Genomic DNA, 24,422 nt, shown 5'->3' with positions numbered 1-24,422 from the left:
ATTACACGCCTTGCTTTTCGAGTGATCTTTGTTGGTCGACCACTCCTGGGGAGGGTAACAACAGTCTTGAATTTCCTCCATTTATACACAATCTGTCTGACTGTGGATTGGTGGAGTCCAAACCCTTTAGAGATGGTTTTGTTAGCTTTGCCAGCCTGATGAGCATCAACAACACTTTTTCTGAGGTCCTCAAAAATCTCCTTTGTTTGTGCCATAATACACTTCCACAAACATGTGTTGTGAAGATCAGACTTTGATAGATCCCTGTTCTTTAAATAAAACAGGGTGCCCACTCACACCTGATTGTCATCCCATTGATTGAAAACACTTGACTCTAATTTCACCTTCAAATTAACTGCTAATCCTAGAGGTTCACATACTTTTGCCACTCACAGATATGAAATATTGGATCATTTTCCTCAATAAATAAACGAGCAAGTATAATATTTGTGTCTCATTTGTTTAACTGGGTTCTCTTTATCTACTTTTAGGACTTGTGTGAAAATCTGATGATATTTTGGGTCATATTTATGCAGAAATATAGAAAATTCTAAAGGGTTCACAAACTTTCAAGCACCACTGTATGAGTGGAATAGAAAACAGAGTACAATAAAAAAAATTTTGAACAGAGTTATGGAGTGAGGACTAACCTTGGCAGGGGCATTGACCACAGACAGGTTGTAGCCATACAGGAAGGAGGAGCCAAGAGCACCAAAAAACGCTGCACTGAGTACACATCGTGTCAGTCGCTACAAACAAAACACACACACAATGAGTACTTTTCCATTTACACTGAAAATTCAGCAATCATACGATTCCTGTCATGCTCGTATCGAACGGCATGTGAAATCAGATTAAATGCATTTATCAGATTTTCAGAAATCCAATAAAGACACCTGGGTTTGAGCCCAATAACAGGGTTATTCAGCACATGAATACTGTTAATCCCTTATCTTTGATTTTGCCAGTGTTGTAGTCGAGTCATGAAACCTCGAGTCCGAGTCCAGTCTCGAGTCCCCAGTGTTCAAGTCTGAGTCAAGTCCAAGTAATTTCAAGAAAATTTCAGGTCGAGTCTACGACTGATCCGAGTCGAGTCCGACACAAGCCCCACCCACTATCAACAGGGCAAATAACATGAGAGAAGGTTAACACTAGCTAGTTCATCGGTCAGCAAGCAAGCCCAGCTATCAACAGAACAATGAACATCGCGTGTCACTTCCTTCTCTGGATGTCGTCTTGCCAAATGCGAGGTTGTCCCTGTCATCTCCTCGATAGTTCTTCTACATATGGAACACGTAGCCATGCATTTTTCCCCACTGCACGAGAAGTCTGTATAAGCAAAGCGGACAATCCTAGGGCCGTTCTCTCCAGGCATTTTAGCGTAGTGTAGGTGAATGTGCATTCTCATCTCATCTCATTATCTCTAGCCGCTTTATCCTTCTACAGGGTCGCAGGCAAGCTGGAGCCTATCCCAGCTGACTACGGGCGAAAGGCGGGGTACACCCTGGACAAGTCGCCAGGTCATCACAGGGCTGACACATAGACACAGACAACCATTCACACTCACATTCACACCTACGGTCAATTTAGAGTCACCAGTTAACCTAACCTGCATGTCTTTGGACTGTGGGGGAAACCGGAGCACCCGGAGGAAACCCACGCGGACACGGGGAGAACATGCAAACTCCACACAGAAAGGCCCTCGCCGGCCCCGGGGCTCGAACCCGGACCTTCTTGCTGTGAGGCGACAGCGCTAACCACTACACCACCATGCCGCCTCAATGTGCATTCTCTTACACAAAATTAGTATAAAAATTAATGTAGATATAAATATCTTATGCCAGATTATTATGGCATGTGACAAAAATAAAGAAAAATCCGAGTCCTTGTGTTCAGTTTACGAGCCCGAATGCAGTTAACGCACGAGTCCGAGTCATCGGTGCTCAAGTCCAAATCAAGTCACGAGTCCTTACAATTAGGGCACGAGTCGGACTCGAGGACGACAAGCCTGGATTTTGCATTTGTCCATGCGTGTTGAAATAACTGGATTGAGAAGATGTGATGAGAAAACAGTGAGGATGATAGACTAAAATGTGTCGTGGTCTACGAAACCCTTTACTTGGTCAAACTAATATTTGCAGTCAGAAGTTTACATACACTCACCGTGGACATGAATGTCATGGCAATATTGGGCTTTCAGTGATTTCTTTGAACTGTTTCCCCCTGGGGTAAAATGACTGCACAACATACAAAAAAACAAAAAAAAAAACCAGCGATTTTTGAATTTACTTTGACTTGTATTTCATTGCAGACAGTATGAACCCAATGTATTGCACGTATTGTCTGGTCAACTTCATTTCATTTGTTAATATACATCCATTCCTGAGTTTCAGGCCTGCAACACGTTCCAAAAGAGTTGGGAGGGGGCAATTTAGGGCTACAAATGAGGCAAAACAATTGAATAATGATATCAGTTGAAGCAGGTGATGTCAACAGGTGATTGTAATCATGGTTTGGTACAAAACCAGTATCCAGGAAAGGCTGAGACTTTGAGGAGCAAAGATGGGTTGAGGATCTCTAGTTCATCAGCAAATGCTGAGAAATTTATTGAAACGTTTAAAACAATGTTCCTCAAAGAAAGATAGGAAAGGATTTGGATATTTCACCCTCTGTGACGTATAATATCATAAATCAATTCAAGAAGTGTTCATGGGGTTGAAAGCCTCACCTTTACTTCTCTAAACATTAGTCATTGTGGCCAAACAACTCAATCTTTGTCTCATCTGATTAAACTTTTTGAGAAAGCTTTCTTCTAGAAGGCAACACCTTCTCATACATTACCATTCAAAAGTTTGGGGTCACTTTGAAATGTCCTTATTTTTGAAAGAAAAGCACTGTTCTTTTCAATGAAGATCACTTTAAACTAATCAGAAATCCACTCTATACATTGCTAATGTGGTAAATGACTATTCTAGCTGCAAATGTGTGGTTTTTGGTGCAATATCTCCATAGGTGTATAGAGGCCCATTTCCAGCAACTATCACTCCAGTGTTCTAATGGTACAATGTGTTTGCTCATTGCCTCAGAAGGCTAATGGATGATTAGAAAACCCTTGTACAATCATGTTAGCACAGCTGAAAACAGTTTCTCTCTTTAGAGAAGCTATAAAACTGACCTTCCTTTGAGCAGATTGAGTTTCTGGAGCATCACATTTGTGGGGTTGATTAAATGCTCAAAATGGCCAGAAAAATGTCTTGACTATATTTTCTATTCATTTTACAACTTATGGTGGTAAATAAAAGTGTGACTTTTCATGGAAAACACAAAATTGTCTGGGTGACCCCAAACTTTTGAATGGTAGTGTAACTTCTACTTTTCAAGCAAAACCTTTTCACGTTGGCACTGAATACAGCTGGTAGCTTCTTTTTCATGAATCTAAGAGTCCTTTAAAAAGACATTTTGGAACTTGTTGCACCGGTTTGTCCTTGTGGTCGGCTGGAAACTTGAGTCAAGCTTGAAGGTGTTGATTTTTGGAGCAGGGATTGCTTTCTTGGATGGCAGCTTCTCCGTATATGGCGATGTAAAACATGCTTGACTTGGCTTCTAGTTCATGGCAGGCTTGTGCCTTGGCGGATCCTGGGTTGGTCCTGTCCAACTGAACCAATTTCTTCTCAGCTGAAAAGTGAGAGGCAAAATGGCAACACCTCCGAATAACTCCTACTTGTCAAGCAAAAGCTTTTTTATTTCGGCACTGACTATAGATGGTAGCTTCTTTTTCATAATCACCAACAGGAAGCTAAGAGGCCTTAAAAGGCATTTGGGAACTTTCAGCACCACTGGATGAATAATCTAAGTGAACGTAAGGGTGTATGTAAATTTCTGACCATGTATGTATCTTTTTTAAACTGGCTTCTTCTTTATATATACACACTCAATGATGGTCAAACTTGGATTGTTTACCAGAGTTCAGCCACACCGACAAGTTTTCCCAGAGCACAACACACATACTGCAACAACAAAATAGCAACAAATGACATTTGGACTGAACAAAATAAGTTATTTGAATTTCCTTTATGCTTCACCGGGACCTTTTTAAAGAAGCCATCATTGAAAGTGACTTTGGAAAATATAACAAAGAAAAGATCTGAGCTTACTGAGAAGCGAACTTCATAAACAGCAATGAGGAGAGATTTTTATCAAACAAATACAGAGGGAAGAAGCATAGATAAGACCTTCCAGGTGATGGAGAAACTGCTATCGATCATCAGCATGTGTAGGCTCTTTGTTTCTGTTTACTGATGTGTATACAGATTAGTTCACTCGCAATGTTGCAACCATTTCTCTGGCGTTGTGAGAAAACCCACTGGAAGTTGCATTTATTCTTGCAAACAGCCAAATAAATGAATAAATAAATAAATAAATAAATAAATAACCCCGGGCAGCACGGTGGTGTAGTGGTTAGCGCTGTCGCCTCACAGCAAGAAGGTCCTGGGTTCGAGCCCCGGGGCCGGCGAGGGCCTTTCTGTGCGGAGTTTGCATGTTCTCCCCATGTCTGCGTGGGTTTCCTCCGGGTGCTCCGGTTTCCCCCACAGTCCAAAGACATGCAGGTTAGGTTAACTGGTGACTCTAAATTGACCGTAGGTGTGAATGTGAGTGTGAATGGTTGTCTGTGTCTATGTGTCAGCCCTGTGATGACCTGGCGACTTGTCCAGGGTGTACCCCGCCTTTCGCCCGTAGTCAGCTGGGATAGGCTCCAGCTTGCCTGCGACCCTGTAGAACAGGATAAAGCGGCTAGAGATAATGAGATTAGATAAATAACCTCAGAAAATTGGATTTGTTTGCCTTTGACGTATTTGAAGCTTTCTGTAACTTGATGTGTACTTAGTATTATTTTAGCACGGACATTGCTCAAGCACTATAAATCACGATAAACTGTTAAAAAGTATAAAGTATGACTTGATTTAACAAATATAAAATTGTTAATGTTGGCAAATTTTCTGTGGTATAAGAGAAATAAAACTTAATATTCTGTCCACGTTCACTGGAAATGAGCAATCGCGCACTCTGATTGGCTACTCTGCTCCTAAAATATCAGCTCATATACCGTAAGTAGAGAAAAACAAAATGGCGGCTTTGTCAAGTATTTAAAAGAAACAGAAATAGCTTAAAAAAATACATTGTGTCCCCCCCCCCCGGTTCCTGTTCCATACTCCAGCCCAGTCGGTGGCAGTAGTGCATCTTTTAAGTGACTTTGCCAACCATCAAAAAAAAAAAAAAACTAAAGAAGACCAAAATGGCAGAGCGTGTTGCTGAACCAACTGAGGACAAAATAAAAACTCTACTCGAAAATGAACCCCCCCCCCAAAAAAAAAAATGGAATAAAAGTATTTGATGGGAAGACTGTATCTTTTATTTTTCAAGCATTATTATTATTATCATCATCATCATCATCATCATCATCACATTTTTCACAAATTGCTCCTGTCATTTTGTGGGGTTGTTTGCATTCTTTGCAGAAATTATTTTGTCAGATGTTTTGTGTAAAGTTTTTATTTATCAAATTTGCAAAAAATAAAAATGCTCTGTTTCTCACAATCCAGTGAATGTGGATAGAATAAAACAGCGACGTGCCTCGTCGGCTATCAGCTCATGTACAACTCGATTTCGTGGAATAACTGTTAAATATGTACAAATGACTATATATATATATATATATATATATATATATTTTTTTTTTTTGTTTGTTTGTGTGCATGCAAATCTCGATGCATAATCACTTACAAGTCTATGTACAGTCAGAGGATTCTGGGTTTGAGCCCAGTGGCCAACGGGGGCCTTTCTGTGCGGAGTTTGCATGTTCTCCCCGTGTCCGCGTGGGCTTCCTCCGGGTGCTCCGGTTTCCCCCACAGTCCAAAGGCATGCAGGTTAGGTTAACTGGTGACTCTAAATTGACCGTAGGTGTGAATGTGAGTGTGAATGGTGAAGTGTCAGCCCTACAATGACCTGGCGACTTGTCCAGGGTGTACCCTGCCTCTCACCCATAGTCAGCTGGGATTGGCTCCAGCTTGCCCGCGACCTTGCACAGGATAAACTGTTACAGATCATGGATGGATGGAAACAAATTGTCCTCAACTGCGGTCCAGAACCTGTCACTTTCCGCTTGACTGACATCGAAGATTTTTGCACAGGAAATTAGCACATCATTTGTTTCTTTAAAGTCTCGGGGGAAATCCTTTATATCTTCAGTAGACTGTAATAAATTTACTGGAATAAATGAAATGACCCTTTCAACAAAAGCCACATATGCTCTGTGACCTTGAAAAATAGGTCAAGGTCACTCATTTTGGTTCAGTGAGCTTCCGTTGTCTGTGGTTACCAGCGGTTAAAATTTCATCCAGAAAAAAACATCTTTTGGAAGAAGAAAAAAAAAGATTAATGAAAAATAAATATCACCAAAAACAAGTCTTCGTCTATGAAATAGATGAAGACGAAGAAACAAGAAAGAAAGAACATGTGATCAGTTGTTATATGAATACAAATCAACACTATTAGCGTCAGGCGTGGTGTGTGAACAGACTGTGGGAATCCCTGTGTGTTTATTTCAGTCTTTGAGCGCAGAGCACTCTTTCTCCCTCTCTCTCTCTCACACACACACACACACACACACACACACACACACACACCAAAGCCGCCGTTTCTCTTCAGGTTCTGGAGGAAAATACCTTTTATCTGAGGAAGCTTAAAATAAGAGAAATGTGGGGCACAAAACATCTCTCTCTCTCACACACACACACACACACCTTCTGTGCCTATGTTTGTTAATGCTAATTCATGGCGTGCTTGTGCTGCTTAAATCTACATTCATTAGGACTTTTAGGTCAGTCTTTCATGCAGAGCCCTTGAAACTTACACAGTTGCCGAATAATGATATTGAAATCAAATGTATAATGCTGATGAATGCCACTAACCTGGCATTGCATAGTTGGTTTGCATTGGGTGATGTCCACGAAACTCCAGAAAAGGAAGCTCTCACAAAGTGAAAATTGTGAGCAAAAGCGCACAAATAATTTTTTTTCAGAGGTAGAAGTGAACGTGACACTATTTTGACTCCCATTGATACCATATATTTTATTATTATTATTATTATTATTATTATTTATGGGCGGCACGGTGGTGTAGTGGTTAGCGCTGTCGCCTCACAGCAAGAAGGTCCTGGGTTCGAGCCCCGTGGCCGGCGAGGGCCTTTCTGTGCGGAGTTTGCATGTTCTCCCCGTGTCCGTGTGGGTTTCCTCCGGGTGCTCCGGTTTCCCCCACAGTCCAAAGACATGCAGGTTAGGTTAACTGGTGACTCTAAATTGGCCATAGGTGTGAATGTGAGTGTGAATGGTTGTCTGTGTCTATGTGTCAGCCCTGTGATGACCTGGCGACTTGTCCAGGGTGTACCCCGCCTTTCGCCCGTAGTCAGCTGGGATAGGCTCCAGCTTGCCTGCGACCCTGTAGAACAGGATAAAAGCGGCTAGAGATAATGAGAATGAGAAAATGGTGCGCACTTGCGACTATCCAGGCTGTAGCAACAAAGATGTGGCTGAATCTACGCACACATTTCACCATCGTAGTCAGACATGTTGTTGCTAACTTTGCTAGCAGTAAACAATGTAGTGATGTGTCGGTCGCGAACGATCCGGTTCAAAGAGCCGGCTCTTTGAAGTGAACGACGGGAGCCGGCTCTTCGGTGGGAGCCGAGTTGGGGAACCGAATCAGTTTTTTGTCCTTAGGTGCCTCAGAGAGAGAGAGACAGAGTTCAGCTCAGCTGAAGGATGATTGTCTATTTGACAACCATGATCTGTTAGGGTTTTGCTGGGATTCGAACCTGGTTCGTTGGTGTGATAATCCAGCAAACCCCCACTAGGCCACCAGGGGGATGACTCAAATGCAGAGGCGTGAGGCGGAAGTAGAAAAAGAATCAAAAGGTTTATTTAAACTATATACACTATATACAGGGCAAAACAAAAGACAAAAAAAACCAAAGAGTATAATCCAAAAGAAAAGCAAAGTGCAAAAATTCAAAAGCTAAGAAGATCAAAAAACACAGTACAAAGGAAACTGGAGATAAACATAACAGCACAAAGACTCCGTGACAAGAGGACTGAACTCAGGGGTATAAATAGACAAACTAATTAAGGACACAGGTGAAGATAATTAGGCAATTAACACAAACACAAAACACAGGAACAGTGGCGGCCTCTAGAGGCCAAAATAAACATGACATGAAAAGGAAATAACAGCGGCCTCTAGAGGCCAAAACAGTCCTAGTCCTAACAGGACCCCCCCCTCTAGGAGCGTCTCCTGACGTTCCCAGGGCGATCCGGATGGGCCGAATGGAAGTCCCGACATAGTTCTTTATCAAGGACATCCCGAGCAGGAACCCAGCAGCGCTCCTCAGGACCATAGCCCTCCCAGTCCACCAGATATTGCAACCCGCCGCGGACCCGGCGGGAGTCAAGCAGGCGATTCACAGTGAACACAGTCTGCCCCTGGAAGATGCGGGGGGGTGGGGGGTTCCTAGGGGCAGGGGCATACGTAGACATCAGTACGGGCCGTAACAGGGAAACATGGAAAGTGGGGTTGATCCTCAGAGTCCGGGGCAACTGGAGCCGGTAGGAGACAGGGTTCACCCTGCGCACCACCTTGAAGGGGCCAATGTAGCGAGGAGCAAGCTTGCGGTTCTCCACCCGCAGTGGAAGGTCCTTAGTGGACAGCCAAACACGCTGCCCAGGGCGGAAAGCGTGTGCAGGTCTTCTAGGGCGGTTGGCCTGAGTCTGGTTGGTTCTGGAGGTCTGTATGAGGGTCTTCCTGACCTTGCTCCAGGTCTTGCGACACCGTCTCACATATTGGTTGACCGAGGGCACCCCCGCGTCCTCCTCCTGGTCCAGGAACAGAGGTGGCTGGAACCCGAATTGGCACTGGAATGGCGACAGCTTGGTGGCCGATGACTGCAGGGTGTTGTGGGCGTACTCCGCCCATGGCAGCCAGGTGCTCCACGATGTCGGGTTATCCATAGCCAGGCCTCGCAGGGTGGTTTCCAGGTCCTGGTTGAGCCTCTCCGTCTGACCATTGGACTGTGGGTGAAACCCAGAGGAGAGGCTGGCAGTGGCTCCGATGACCTTGCAGAACCCGTGCCACACTCGGGAGGAGAACTGGGGCCCTCGGTCTGAGACGATGTCCTGTGGAAGACCAAAGACTCGGAAGACATGATTAAACAAAAGTTTCGCAGTTTCAAGAGCAGAGGGGAGTTTGCACAGTGGTATGAAGCGGCAGGCCTTGGAGAATCTGTCAACTAAGACCAAAATGACCGTGTTACCTTGTGACTCAGGGAGACCCGTGATAAAGTCGACTGCCACGTGGGACCAGGGACGCCGGGGAATGGTCAGAGGATGCAGGAGACCCTGGGGACGCTGTCGTGGGTTCTTGGTTCTGGTGCAAACCTCACAGGACAGGACAAATGACCTTACTTCCTTCTCCATGTTAGGCCACCAGAAGCGTCTTTTCAGGAAGTCCAGGGTCCTCCGAGCTCCCGGGTGGGCGGTGAGAGGGGAAGAGTGACCCCACTGGAGAACCTTGGCCCGGGCTTGATGTGGGACGTACAAGAGGCCTGGTGGCCCCATCCCAGGACCGGGGTCCTGGCGTTGGGCTCGTCGGACAGCCTCCTCAATACCCCAGCGGACAAGGGCCACAATCCGGGACACAGGGATAATAGGCCCGACTTCATTCTCCCTGTTAGTGGCAGAGAACAGTCTGGACAGTGCGTCAGGTTTGGTGTTCTTGGAGCCGGGGCGGTATGAGAGGGTGAAGTCAAACCGACTGAAAAACAGGGCCCACCTAGCCTGTCGAGGGTTCAGTCTCTTGGCTTGCTGGAGGTACTCCAGGTTCTTGTGGTCAGTCCAAACCAGGAATGGATGTTGTGCTCCCTCCAGCCAGTGCCTCCACTCCTCAAGGGCCAGTTTGACCGCTAGCAGTTCTCGATCCCCCACATCGTACCGGGACTCAGCAGGACTCAGGCGGTGAGAGAAGTAAGCGCAGGGGTGCAGCTTTCCTTCCGAACGTTGAGAGAGCACCGCGCCGACACCACTGTCCGAGGCGTCCACCTCCACGATGAATGGTTGGGAGGTGTCCGGGAGAACCAGAATGGGTGCCGTGCAGAAGCGGTCCTTGAGGTCTTTGAACGCCTTTTCTGCCTGAGGAGACCAGCCATAAGATCCACCTGTCCCTTTGGTGAGGTCTGACATGGGTGCTGCCACAGAACTGAAGTTCCTGATGAACTTGCGGTAGAAGTTAGCGAATCCTAAGAACCGCTGAACCTCCTTAACGGACTTGGGAGTAGGCCAATCCCGGACGGCCAGGGTCTTGGCAGGGTCCATTTGGAGTTGGCCTGTCCGTACAATAAATCCCAGAAAGGAGACCTCGGGAACATGAAATTCGCATTTCTGGGCCTTGGCGAACAGATTGTTCTGTAGCAGCCTCTGGAGAACCTGGCGGACATGGTGGCGGTGCTCCTGCACGGTCTTGGAAAAGATAAGGATGTCGTCGAGGTAGACAAAAACGTATAGGTTAATCATGTCCCTTAAGACGTCGTTGATTAGGGCCTGAAAAACAGCTGGTGCGTTGGTGAGTCCGAAGGGCATCACCTGGTATTCGTAGTGCCCAGACGGGGTGTTAAAGGCAGTCTTCCACTCGTCTCCCTGTCGGATACGGATGAGGTGGTATGCGTTCCGTAGGTCCAACTTGGTGAAGACGGTGGCGCCTTGGAGCAGGTCGAAAGCTGTGGACATCAGCGGAAGGGGATATCGGTTGCGCACAGTGATCTTATTCAGGCCCCTGTAATCAATACATGGTCGGAGCCCCCCATCCTTCTTGCCGACAAAGAAGAAGCCGGCTCCAGCAGGTGAAGTGGAGGGTCGAATAAACCCAGAGACCAGGGCATCTTTGAGGTATTCCTCCATGGCCTTGCATTCTGGCTGAGAGAGTGAAAACAGTCTGCCATGAGGAGGGGTAGTCCCAGGGAGCAAGTCGATGGCACAATCGTAGGCCCGGTGCGGAGGAAGAACGGCGGCCCTGCTCTTGCTGAATACCTCCTTGAGATCCCAGTACTCTGTGGGAACTTGAGATAACTCGGTGAGATCAGGGGGCTCGGCAGGAGACACAGGAGAGCTAGAGAGCAGACAAGAGGCATGGCATGCAGGGCCCCATTCCACAACCTGGCTTGTTACCCAGTCTATGCGAGGGTTGTGGCGAGTAAGCCAAGGAAGGCCTAGAATAACTGGGAACTCAGGTGAAGGAATCAGGTGCAGGGATATTTCTTCCTTGTGACCTTGAGACTGGAGGAAGACTGGAGAAGTAACTTGAGTGACTCTTCCATCACCTAACGCTTGGCCATCAAGGGCAGACACAGACAGAGGGACTTCAAGAGGTGCAGTCGGAATATTGATGCTTTGGGCGAAGTGAATATCCATAAAGTTCCCAGCTGCCCCTGAGTCTATCAAAGCTTGACAAGAGTGGACAGACTCACCCCAGGAGATGGAGACCGGGATGTAGATTCCTTGGCCAGGGAGTCCGGGAGAGAGGGTAGGCCCCGTCACAACCCTCCCTCGGCTGGACGGGGCGGTCCTTTTCCCAAGAGTTCGGGACATGATGCTCGGAAGTGACCAGGCTTGCCACAGTAGATGCAGCACTTGTCCCTCCTTCTGCGCTCCCTCTCAGATGCAGAGAGGCGAGTACGACCCACTTGCATGGGTTCTGGACAGTCACTGAAGGAGGTAGACGGTCTCCAGGTAGAGGTAGGGAGGCTGGGGGGGCTCAAGGCTTGGTGGCGTTCTCTCATCCTGTTGTCCAGACGAATAGCATGTGAGATGAGGGTTTCGAGGTCACTTGGGCATCCAATAGAGGCCAGACCGTCCTTGATGGGGTCAGACAGACCATGGTGGAAGGCTGACACCAGGGCAGTCTCGTTCCATCCACTTACTGCTGCGAGTGTTCGGAACGAGATGGCGTAATCTGCGACGCTTCCTCCTTGCCGGATGGACATGAGCTTTCGGGCTGCGTCGGTACTGATGTCTGCCTGATCGAAGACCCGAAGCATCTCTTCAGAAAACAGCTGGAAATCAAAGCACTCAGGTCCCTGTCTTTGCCAGATAGCAGTAGCCCAGGCTCGCGCCTTACCAGCTAATAAGGTTATCACAAAGGCAATCTTGCGGCGATCCGTAGTGTAGGTGGTAGGCTGAAGCTCAAAGGTGAGTTGACACTGGGTAAGGAACTCTCGGCACTCACTGTGCTTGCCGTCATACCTCTGTGGTGCAGGAAGGCTGGGTTCGCGAGGTGAAGAAGGCAGCATTGCAGGAGGCACTGGAGCAGGAGTGGGAGCTGGATCAGGAGCAGGAACTGGATCAGGAGCAGGAGATGCAGGCAGAGATGTCAGCTGTGCCAGGGTTTTCCCAATTTGCTGAAGCAGTTCCTCGTGGCGAGCGAGGGCCTCACGTTGGCTGGTGAGCGTACGTCCATGAGCGTCCATGGTCGCTCCGAAGCGTGTCAAAGCTGCCATAATTCCCTGAAGATTGGCCGGGTAGACAGTTGAAGCAGCCTCTGCTGAGTCGGTCATGACGGAGTCTTTCTGTTAGGGTTTTGCTGGGATTCGAACCTGGTTCGTTGGTGTGATAATCCAGCAAACCCCCACTAGGCCACCAGGGGGATGACTCAAATGCAGAGGCGTGAGGCGGAAGTAGAAAAAGAATCAAAAGGTTTATTTAAACTATATACACTATATACAGGGCAAAACAAAAGACAAAAAAAACCAAAGAGTATAATCCAAAAGAAAAGCAAAGTGCAAAAATTCAAAAGCTAAGAAGATCAAAAAACACAGTACAAAGGAAACTGGAGATAAACATAACAGCACAAAGACTCCGTGACAAGAGGACTGAACTCAGGGGTATAAATAGACAAACTAATTAAGGACACAGGTGAAGATAATTAGGCAATTAACACAAACACAAAACACAGGAACAGTGGCGGCCTCTAGAGGCCAAAATAAACATGACATGAAAAGGAAATAACAGCGGCCTCTAGAGGCCAAAACAGTCCTAGTCCTAACATGATCATTGTTTTGTTGCCGTGAATTCCTAAAGCTCATGATATAAATTGTCGCTCATAAATTGACAGGTTCAGTCGGCAACCGCCTTGGCATGGCCAGATTAATCTGCGGTATACAACGAGACAGCGGTCATTATAACAGGAGCATATTTGCTGTTCCAGCAGCTTCTCATTACTGGTGGAGCAGAGTGCGGCACTTTTTTCTCTTTTTACATGCGCTCAAGGTGCCACATATTTTGTTGCACATTGTTCTGTGTTTGTTAAAATAATTTCAAACTTTGCTTCATAGTTTCTTAGGCCTGATTTATACTTTATAATTTATTTTGTGGCGTTTTGTTCAAGGTCGAGTGTGAAATAAAGCCATAAAGGATAAACAGTTGATGTCTTCTGTGTATTTTATATTGGTAATATAACACAGTTTTGCATTATGTTTGTGAGAAAATAATTTATTAATTGGTAAGTAAGTTTTATTTCTATAGCTAGAACATTGTTACACTGCTATACTTTACAAAGCTTTACAATGGCTACAAAAACTAAAAAATAAAATGGAAAACATCCTATTGATAAAATATAAATAATAATGTAATTAATTAACTAGTTAATTGCAGCAATTAAATCAAAAATAAAATCTCAGGAGCCGTTTGGGAGCTGAAAGAGCCGGCTCCTTATAGTAAGAAGAGCCAAAAGAGCCGGCTCCCGAAAAAGAGCCGAAATTCCCATCACTAAAACAATGAATGAAACAGCCGTGGCTGTCACCTGGCGGCAGCGCGCAGTGATAAGAAGGGAGAGAAAATAGTGCCAAGCGATTTCGAGGTCTGACTTTTTATTTGGCAACGGTTTTGTGATGCAAATATATCACTCTTTTGAACACATACTGTTTTGAGACGAAAAACGTTTTACTTTCGTGACCCCAACAAACTTGCCGGACTACTTTCGTCTGGACCAAAACTGGACAAGAACTGGACTCACAGGATGCTGTCGGGGGTAAGTCAGTGTGTTTGCACGACACTATTGATGGGGATGCCATACAGATTCATGTCAAAAATCCCGAACTATCCTTTTAAAGTCCCACAAGATCTTAGCCCTGTTGTTCTCAACCACTTTTGGTGGTAGACATTGGAACTCGAGGACTTCTAGTCTAGACTCAGCACAGATGTTCCTGTACACTGTCCTGTACACTTGGTTATGCCTCTGCATGTATGCTGTCTAAGCTTGCATCTTACCTCTGAAGCTGATCAATATCGGTTTACATTAGTTTACACACACTCAGGAGCACAAGTAGGATCCTCCCCCGAAATACCAAATTTGTTGTGGAAAGGTCCGTATGTACAATTTACAAAGAAATCCATTCTGATGAAGCTTGGTAAATTCGGCCCAGTGTTGGGAAATGAGCCTTTTCTTTTCTCCAATGCATATTTTTTGTGTTGATTTATCTTCACAGTCAGTTTCTGACCACAGCAATATTTGATCCACTTGTTCCAGTGCCACCCACACAACTATGTCCGCATCACTGCTGTGCAGCAGATCGGCTCTGCTTGGTGATTTCAAACTGTGTGATCTGGAAAGCCAACTTGCTAAAATGGCTAATGAGTGTAAACAAACATATTTTACAGTATTATTGCATGTAGCACGAGTCCTAAATAATGCTGAGCAACAATCATCTCTTTCAGTGCAACTCTATTCATTAATTTTACGAATCTTTTCCTCCACTCATTCCCATCTCTCTCTCTCTCTCTCTCTCTCTCTCTCTCTCATCCCCTTGTTGCTGTAAGGATTAATTGACCACTATCTTTTTTGCATTCAGAGTTGTCCACTCCCAGTTTATCTAGGGTGACCAGACGTCCCGGTTTTACCGGGACAGTCCCGATTTGGGGTTGTGTGTCCCGAGTCCCAACAAAAGTCTGTCGGGACACGGATATGTCCTGGTTTTCGCTACTCGCGACGTTTGCGACTGAGCAGCGTGGGAATCATTAGCGGAGAAATGTCTGCATTTACTATTTTGATGAATTGACAGGAATCGCAAACTTTCCTGGTTACTGCCCCCTGGCCCTGTGGCATGGGTGTTTATTTAGCCACATTATTACAGACAACAGAACGTGTTGCCATGCAACAATAAAATAAACATTAACTGGCGTGAATGTTCTTTGTCTAGCAGCTAGCAGCAGTAATGCCGCAGCAATTATGCCGAAAAGAAAATGTACCTTTTCCAAAGATTTACAGGGCACCTACCCCTTCCTCCGAGAGGTGCAGAACAATGCGCACGAAGCCTACTGCACACACTGTAAGTGTTTTGTTCTTGTACTGAGTTGGGTAGCCTATGCTGCAAATGCTGCGCGCTCCTGTGGGGGCTTTCCTCGGGCTGTCGCCCCTCTCCTCCTTTACTGCTGTTTTGTTTGAGTGTATATTCTCAAATCACTTGTCTCTTTTTTGTTTCTGTTTAACATACCATTCTGACAGTTTGGCCATATTGCTGTGTTGAACAGCTTGTTGCACCTTCCATTAAAGTGTTCACTTTTGTCCACATCTTCTTGCTTTATTCATTCAGTTGTGGGGAATGGTTAGTAAGGTTGATTCTGACCTAGGCTATGTTGAGGTCACATATCTTCTTGGTGTTCTCACAAACAGGTGAAATAAATCAGTTTAAATTTGGCCTATGGACATAGCCTGGCCTATTCTCAGCCATTACAAAATCTGTTGTCTGACCATAATTTAACTGATCTGTATACCACCATGCTACTAGATAACAAAATGCCTGTTTGTTTTATTTCATGTGAGATGTTGATAAATGTGAGCTTCAACAAAATGATAAGAGCACCTCTCTGAGTGTCACGTTTACGTAAAAAAAAAGGTGTGCGTGCACGAGCATGGTCACGCGCAAAAGTGTCCCCGTTTCAGACTAGGGAAATCTGGTCGCCCTAAGTTTATCACATCTTGATTTGGCAAATTTATCCCACTCTTCCTTGTAAAAAATGCTTCCGAACTATTAAATTGTGACAGAATCGCCTGTGCACAGCTCTCTCCAAGCCATTACAAAGGTTTTGGTAGGATTTAGATCTGAGCTCAGACTTATCCATTCCAAAATGTTGGTATTATACTTCTGAAGCCAGTCCTTTATTGACTTGGATTTGTGCTTTGGATTGTTATTGTGCTGGAAGGTGAAATTTTTGTTCATTTTCAGCTAACAGAGGCCTGCAGCTTTTATTCCCAGAATAGACTGGTATTTGGTGCTATCCATCATCCCCTCGATCTTGACTAGAACCCCAGTTCCAGCTGAAGAGAAACAGCACTATAGCATGATGCTGCCATCACCATGCTTCACCATAGGTATAGCGTATTGCGTTCTTTTGGGGGATAAGCTGTATTGTTTTTACACCAAACATATCTTTTACAATTATCCACAAAATTATGTTCAAAATGTTCTACCAGTTTGACATATGGATAAAGGTGAATTTGCAATTTTTTTTCATCTAACCACCCGACCCCATAGCTTTGACATATAAATAATACAAGCGATTGCAAGGAGTGACCAGTACTGCCCATATCTTCCTTCAACTCTCTTCATATTGCAGTTGGTCTCTTGTAGATTTACATCACAAAAACCTGCTATTCTCACAGGAATGTGTAGAATTATTATATCCACTGTAAGTAGCAAAAATGTTTGTATACTATGATATGCATTGTACATCAACACCCATCCATCCATTATTCGTAACCACTTATCCTGTGCAGGGTCATGGGCAAGCTGGAGCCTGTCCCAGCTGACTATGGGCGAGAGGCAGGTACACCCTGGACAAGTCGCCAGGTCATCGCAGGGCTGAAATACGGAGACAACCAACCATTCACACTCACATCCACACCTACGGTCAATTTAGAGCTACCAATTAGCCTAACCTGCATGTCTTTGGACTGTAGGGGAAACCGGAGCACCCAGAGGAAACCCACACAGACACGGGGAGAACATACAAACTCCACACAGAAAGGCCCCTGTCGGCTGCTGGGCTCAAACCCAGAACCTTCTTGCTGTGAGGCAACAGCGCTAACCACGACACCACCGTGCCGCCCCGCGATGACATACAAGTCAAAGTAAATTCAGAAATCACTGCTTAATTTTTTTTATTTGCATGTTCCATGTCATTCCAACTTTTTCTGATGTGGGGTTGTGGAATCATTGTTCTCTCATGCCATTCTCCATCAGTACCTTTATCTCTCTCCATGTCTCCCTCCATCTGACTCCATCTCTCCCTTCAACCCTCCCTTCCTATCGTCTCTTCTCTCTCCATCTTCCTTTTTTCTCCTTTTTCTCTATGCTTTTCCCCTTCTCTTAATCCCTCCTTCACTCCACCCCGAGCTGTCTCTCTCATCATCCCTCCATTTTTCCATCTACATTTCTCCATCCCTTTGGTTTTTTGTCTGTTCCCAACGTAACTCAAAGTTGTGAACGGATTTGGATGAAATCTGGTGGACAGCTTTAATATTATCTGAGGATCAAGTGATTTGATTTTGATGTTGATATGTGGCTTGGCGGAGGTATGCACTCTACCAAGTGCCTTTTATGAGCTTTGAGTGCTATGCCATTCAAAGAGAATCACCATTTTTTTCACCATTTTTTTTTCAGATGCTGCTTTGTGAAAACAGACAGTCGCGATGTTCCATCTCACTGCAAATGCATCACCGTGCAATATTTTTAGACCGGCGTCACAGTAAACGCGTGAATGATTTAATGCTGTGAAATGAAGAGAATTTTTTTCTCTACGCCTGTTCAAATTGAGATGCTTCTCGCCACATCTCCTACAGCATTTGGCAAAGTGGCAAACAGGGTCAAATATGGACTTGATTAAACTGTAATTACAAACAGAAAGCGCAAAATCCAAACTGCTCCTTCTATCCAGAGAAAAATACAGTTTGACTTGACAAGGGTTAGCCGATGTGAACATCGTCATTCATTTGTTGCTCATCATCTGTATACAGTGGACTGACTGTGTGGTGGAAAGGAGACAATTAGCTTCGCAAGTGAACTCACTGCCTTACAGGGATGCTGTGGAATTAAATTAAGCTTAAATGTGGAGGTGATGGTTTGCACCAGATGTAAAGAGTTTAAAATGTCACACTGTGCAGCCACATGGATTTCATGTTTTTTCCTGGCTTACATTTTGTAGCAGGCGGCATGGTGGTGTAGTGGTTAGCGCTGTCGCCTCACAGCAAGAAGGTCCGGGTTCGAGCCCCGTGACCAGCGAGGGCCTTTCTGTGCGGAGTTTGCATGTTCTCCGCGTGGGTTTCCTCCGGGTGCTCCGGTTTCCCCCACAGTCCAAAGACATGCAGGTTAGGTTAACTGGTGACTCTAAATTGACCGTAGGTGTGAACGTGAGTGTGAATGGTTGTCTGTGTCTATGTGTCAGCCCTACAGTGACCTGGCGACTTGTCCAGGGTGTACCCTACCTCTTGCCCATAGTCAGCTGGGATAGGCTCCAGCTTGCCTGCGACCCTGTAGAACAGGATAAAGCGGCTAGAGATAATGAGATGAGATGAGACATTTTGTGGCTGATATTCAAATAATGCCTTGAATCCGAAAATCTGAAATGTTTAGCATTTTGCCTGAAAAATGTCCATCCTTTCACCCTTCCTGACTTCCAGGTTTCAACAATTTCTCTATTCCCTCTGCACCTCCCTCCTTCCCCTCCCACTCTCCTGTTCTCACATCCCTGTTTTTCCCCGAGGACACATAATTCTATCTACAGTCAGGTAACAGAGCAAAAAGGGTGATAAAATGGAGAAAAGAAATCGGACCAAGGTGCCTCTCTCTCTCACACACACACACACACACACACACACACACACACACACACACACACACCTGTTTGGATGGAGCTGGCTCATTTTCAAGGCATCGTTGGATCTTTTCCATTTCAGAAGCTCAAAAGCCTGAAAGAGAGAAAATCCCCCAATTATACTCAAGGACACACACACACACACACACACACACACACACACACACACACACACACACACACACACACACACACAAAGATGATCCCCTGCAGCAACAGAGGAAACACACACTCTTCATACACAATGTATTCACAATACATATGATGTTCATCACACATCTCATTCCAGTATGTAAATATTAGTGTTGACTGTGCTTACTGTCACTCGTTCTGAGGAACAAGAGCAAAAGAGAGAGACAGGCAAAGAGAAAGGAAGAGACAGGGTAACAGGGAGAGAAATAAAGAATGGAAACTAGAAAAGGGAACGGAGACTAAAGGAGAAATTGAGAAAGATTTTTCGAGGGACTTGATGGAATTCCAGTCCGAGACACAGCAGTCAGTGTAAATGTGGACACGGGGAAGTAAGAACTACTCAAATTTACTGATATGACAATCTACCTGTAATAGTAAACTCGGCTCCATTTTGTTTTCATTTATTTTCTTCTTTTTTTTTTTTTTAAAAAATAATCTCTCTCAATATCATATTTGTAAAGTTTCATATCATGCTCATTTATACCACAGCTCTGGCAAAGGCACATGACAACAATAGAGATAAAAAAATAAGACAATAAAAGCAGTGACTGGAATGGAAAGAGAGAAAAGAAAAATCGAGAATGTGTGAGATCAAAAGGCAGAGAAAGAGAGAGAGAGAGACCGAGGCAGATATGGTATTTAAATTAATAGAGAGAGAGAGAGAGAGAGAGAGAGAGAGAAAGAATGAAATAATACTACTGACACCTGGTGGACCTGCCATTCAATGGAGCTTCACTGTACACTTATGCTCACTGGCCATTTTATTCGGTACACCCATCCACCTGCTGTTTATTATAGTTCTCTAACCAGCTAATCCCTTGACAGCAGCACAATGCATAAAATCATACAGATACAAATCAAGAGCTTCAGTTAATGTTCACTTCAAACATCAGAATGGGGAAAATTGTGATTTCAAAGTGTGACTTTCACTGTGGCGTGGATGTTGGTTTGAGCCAGATGGACTGGTTTGAGTATTTCAGAACCTGCTGATCTCCTGGGGTTTTCACACACCGCAGTCTCGAGAGTTTACACAGACAGATTGGTGCGAAAAACAAAATCCACTGAGTGAGTGACAGTTCTGTGGATGGAAACAAAGGCCTTGTTGATAAGAGATGTCAAAGTAAAATGGTAAGATTGGTTTGAGCTGCCAGGAAGGATATAGTAACTCATATAATTATTCTTTACAACCATGGTGAACTGAAAAGCATCCCAGCTTGCAACAGCAGAAGACCATATTGGGTTCCATTCCTGTGTCACGCCCAGCTTTGCCTTGCTGAGAGTGCTCACTCCTTCCCCAGATATTGAACTTGAACTTGTCCGGGTCTTCCTCCAGTCCAAAGGGGGAGCTGTCTGGTACTGCAACACCTGGTCTCGACAGCCGTGACAAGTTCAAATACATGGCTCTTCAGTGTTGGCGGGCTGGCTATCGGGGTTTTTGGTTTGGGTAACTCTTACTTTGCACCATGGAAGCCCTGCACGGGCCAACCAGCGCTTTATTATTTTTCTTTAAATGTTTATTATTTCTTATTTCTTAATTATGTTTGAATAAAATATTATTTAACCTGAGCAACGGTGTGGACTCCCTTTATCTCATCTCATCTCATTATCTCTAGCCGCTTTATCCTTCTACAGGGTCGCAGGCAAGCTGGAGCCTATTCCAGCTGACTATGGGCGAAAGGCGGGGTACACCCTGGACAAGTCGCCAGGTCATCACAGGGCGACTCCCTTTATGTTGTGCTTATTTTGAGCCAGGTAGGCACGACACCTGCAGCCAAGAACAGAAACCTTAGAATCAAGAACAAGTTCCTCTTAAGGTGGCCAGTGACTGTACATCACTATTACATGCTGCTTTACTACTATGTTAACTAAAAGTGCATTTATGTGACAGTCTCTGAAAGGCAGTCCATCCTGGTGCCAGGATTAAATCCCTAATTGGCTTGAAAACATTGCTGCTTCGCAGGTCTTCAAGTTACAGAGGTAGAAAAAAAACCACACCTTGTCAATTCAACTTCTTTAATGTGTTCCCACATCTTTAATTTCCTCTTATGCCCCCAAAATTATACATTCCACATTCCAATTTTACCTCCAACTAATTGCTGAATCAGGCTGCACAATATTTCTGCCATTCATCATGGTCTCCATGTCAGATTAAGCAATCACAGTGTCATAAATTCTTGCCATGTCTTGGACTGGAAAATGCTACAGGTTTGACACTGACCAATCATTGTTCAAATCTTTGCATGTTGTTGGGGAGGAGGATCAAGAAATTGTCAGTCATGGCTACAGAAGGAACGTCAAGGAACATGTCATAGGAGATGTCAGTCTTGGTGAGAAAATACAAAAAAAATTCTGACATGGTAGATTTTTTTTTTTCTCTGGGTATCATGGGGCACATTGCTCTTCTTCTTCTTTGATTTAACTCACAGTATAAGGCCCATTAGTCATTCCCGACATTTGTATTTGGACCGAATGCTGGAAATTTGTTGGCCATGACAAAGTCATGTCAAAATCAGGTAGTCTGATCCTCCCCTTGTAGCAATGTTGTGTTTGGGCAATGAAGAATGGGGAGACAGGCTTCACAATGCAGGCACTTTTTTTTATTTTTAATCTGGCACTTTCCAGTGCTTTCAATGTATGCACACTCTCACACACACACAAACACACACGTGGGTGACACAGCTCTCTCTCTCTGTTTACTGGCTATTGATTCAACCTGACTCCTCAGCATTCACAGCTGATGCTTGACAGCACCCTCGCTGCCACATACCCCCACCACCCGACTCAGGCCGGGGAGCCACCCAGCCTGCAGTTGACTACCCCACCACCACCACCAGAAGAGGTAGACCTCCACCACCATATGTGCCCCCGGCCTGTGAATTAACCTTGAACTTAAAAGGCTGAAGAGATAGATACCAACAAGTGATCCATGTGTTGGCCTCCTTTGTGTGTTGGAGCCATTGGAGCAGGTCATGGTCAGAACAGAGGGTGAAAGGGTGTCCGAGCAGGTAGTACCAGAGAGCAAGGACTGCCAAGTTGATGACCAGATACTCCTTCTTTATGGTGTTGTACTTACTCTTTTGCATCGAGAGCTTGTGGTTGAAGTTCAGCACCAGCCCCCCCCCCCCCCCACCACCACCACCACCACCATCTGGGACAAAACTGCCTCCAGCCCTCTGTCCAATGTGTCGGTCTATCAAACAAAAGGGACCGAAAAGTCAGGTGAATGCAACAGCAGGCCCCCACACAAAACCACTTTAACCTGAGCAAAAGCCTGTTCGCATCACTCCATCCACTGGATCAGATCTGGTGCCCCCTTTTTAGTGAGGTCAGTCAGCGGGCTGGTGATGTCTGAAAAATTAGGTACGAACCACCTGTAATAGCCAGTCAGCCCCAGGAACTGCCTCACACTCTTTTTGGTCTTAGCTCTCGGGCAGGCTACATTTGCTGCAGTCTTATCAATTTACGGATGCACCTGCCCATGACCCAAGTGGAAGTCCAGATACCGTACTTCCACCCACCCGATCGCACACTTCTTCAGGTTTGCTGTGAGTCCCACATGGCTCAGCAATCTCAGGACAGCCCTCAGATGTTGTAAATGTCACTGCCAGTCATTACTATAGATAGTGAAGTCATCTAAATGGGTCACAGCAGACGCACTGTGGGGAGCGAGAATGAGACACGGAAATACTGGAGGATGAGATACTGATATCCATGAGATACTGAAATGTCACTGGGGCCCCAAAGAACCCAAGCAGAAGGGTGACAAATTGGTGTCACCCAAACAGAATGAAAAAGGTTGTTGTTTGTTTGTTTGTTTGTTTGTTTGTTTATTTGTTTGGTTGGTTGGTTGGTTGGTTGGTTGGTTTTGGCGGGATAATGAAGTCAAGGGAATCTGCCAATATCCCTTCGTCAAATCCAATGCCGAATGAAAGTGAGCTGCATCTAACCAATCGAGCAGTTCATCAGTGTGAGGCACTGGATATGTGTCAAATTTAGACACCACATTGACTTTTTTTCAGTAGTTTACACAGAACCAGACTGTCCTGTCGCTCTTGGGAATCAAGACCACCAGGCTGCTCCAGTCGCTACTTCTCTCATTAAAAAGGCTAAATCAGAATACTATTTGTCTGTTACAACTGATAATCTTAATAATCTTCATTGTACTACAAGCTCTGAAGCATTCTTTGGAGAACCTTTTACATTTGTACCTTTTACCGTGCAACAAGTATGTAAGGCTCTCAAAACTTTGAACCACAGTAAACCTCCCAGGCCAGGTTTTATAGAGCCTTATTTTGTGAAAATGGCTGTTGATTTTATTGCACAGCCCATGACAACACTTTTTAATTTCTCATCTCATCTCATTATCTCTAGCCGCTTTATCCTTTACAGGGTCGCAGGCAAGCTGGAGCCTATCCCAGCTGATTACGGGCGAAAGGCGGGGTACACCCTGGACAAGTCGCCAGGTCATCACAGGGCTGACACATAGACACAGACAACCATTCACACTCACATTCACACCTACGGTCAATTTAGAGTCACCAGTTAACCTAACCTGCATGTCTTTGGACTGTGGGGGAAACCGGAGCACCCGGAGGAAACCCACGCAGACACGGGGAGAACATGCAAACTCCGCACAGAAAGGCCCTCGCCGGCCATGGGGATCGAACCTGGACCTTCTTGCTGTGAGGCGACAGCGCTAACCACTACACCACCGTGCCGCCACTTTTTAATTTATCAATTGAAAACAAAGAACTACCTTCAGTTTGGAAGTCAGCCTTTGTTATTCCTTTTTTAAAAGGAGGTGATCCAGCAGTATTAACCAATTACAGGCCAATATCTAATTTGTGTGTCCTGTCAAAAATCCTTGAATCTCTGGTGTGTGAGCAACTCAAAGATTTTTTATACTCAAACGACCTTCTTTCAAAGCTGCAATCAGGTTTTAGGAAAAAGCACAGTACTGTCACTGCTGCCACAAAAGTGATTAATGACATATTTGTTGCCCTTGATAAAAAACAGTACTGTGCTGCGCTTTTCATTGACCTGTCAAAGGTGTTCGACACTGTGGACCACACAGTTTTAAAGAAAAGGCTCTCCAGTTTTGGTCTTTTAGATCATGTAGTTTCCTGGTTCACAAAATATTTAAGTGATAGGACCCAATGTATCAAATATGATGACTTGTGTTCAGAATTTGTGAGTGTCCACAAGGGTGTGCCACAGGGTTCTATATTAGGTCCCCTCCTATTCATTATGTATATAAATGACGTG

The 24,422-nt window shown here is 45.1% G+C and overlaps 1 protein-coding gene across 4 annotated transcripts in view; it reads right to left on the bottom strand.

Moving 5' to 3' along the window:
* Positions 1–24,422, bottom strand: part of slc2a9l2 (solute carrier family 2 member 9, like 2) — a 216,148-nt gene that overhangs the window by 166,827 nt on the left and 24,899 nt on the right. For 2 of the 4 annotated variants that reach the window (XM_060901254.1, XM_060901253.1), the window contains exons 2-3: positions 18,992–19,059; positions 651–749 (exon numbers count right to left, since the gene is read on the bottom strand). In XM_060901254.1, the coding sequence (XP_060757237.1) occupies positions 651–749; positions 18,992–19,042 (150 nt within the window). In that variant the 5' untranslated portion in view covers positions 19,043–19,059. The remainder of the gene's footprint in view (positions 1–650; positions 750–18,991; positions 19,060–24,422) is intronic. The other 2 variants (XM_060901255.1, XM_060901256.1) reach the window with 1 other exon arrangement.

Source organism: Neoarius graeffei, chromosome 20 (genome assembly GCF_027579695.1).
Source record: "Neoarius graeffei isolate fNeoGra1 chromosome 20, fNeoGra1.pri, whole genome shotgun sequence".
In the NCBI taxonomy this organism is placed as follows: Eukaryota; Metazoa; Chordata; class Actinopteri; order Siluriformes; family Ariidae; genus Neoarius; species Neoarius graeffei.
Note: the sequence above shows the minus strand (reverse complement) of the source record. Positions and strands in the feature narration are given on the sequence as shown.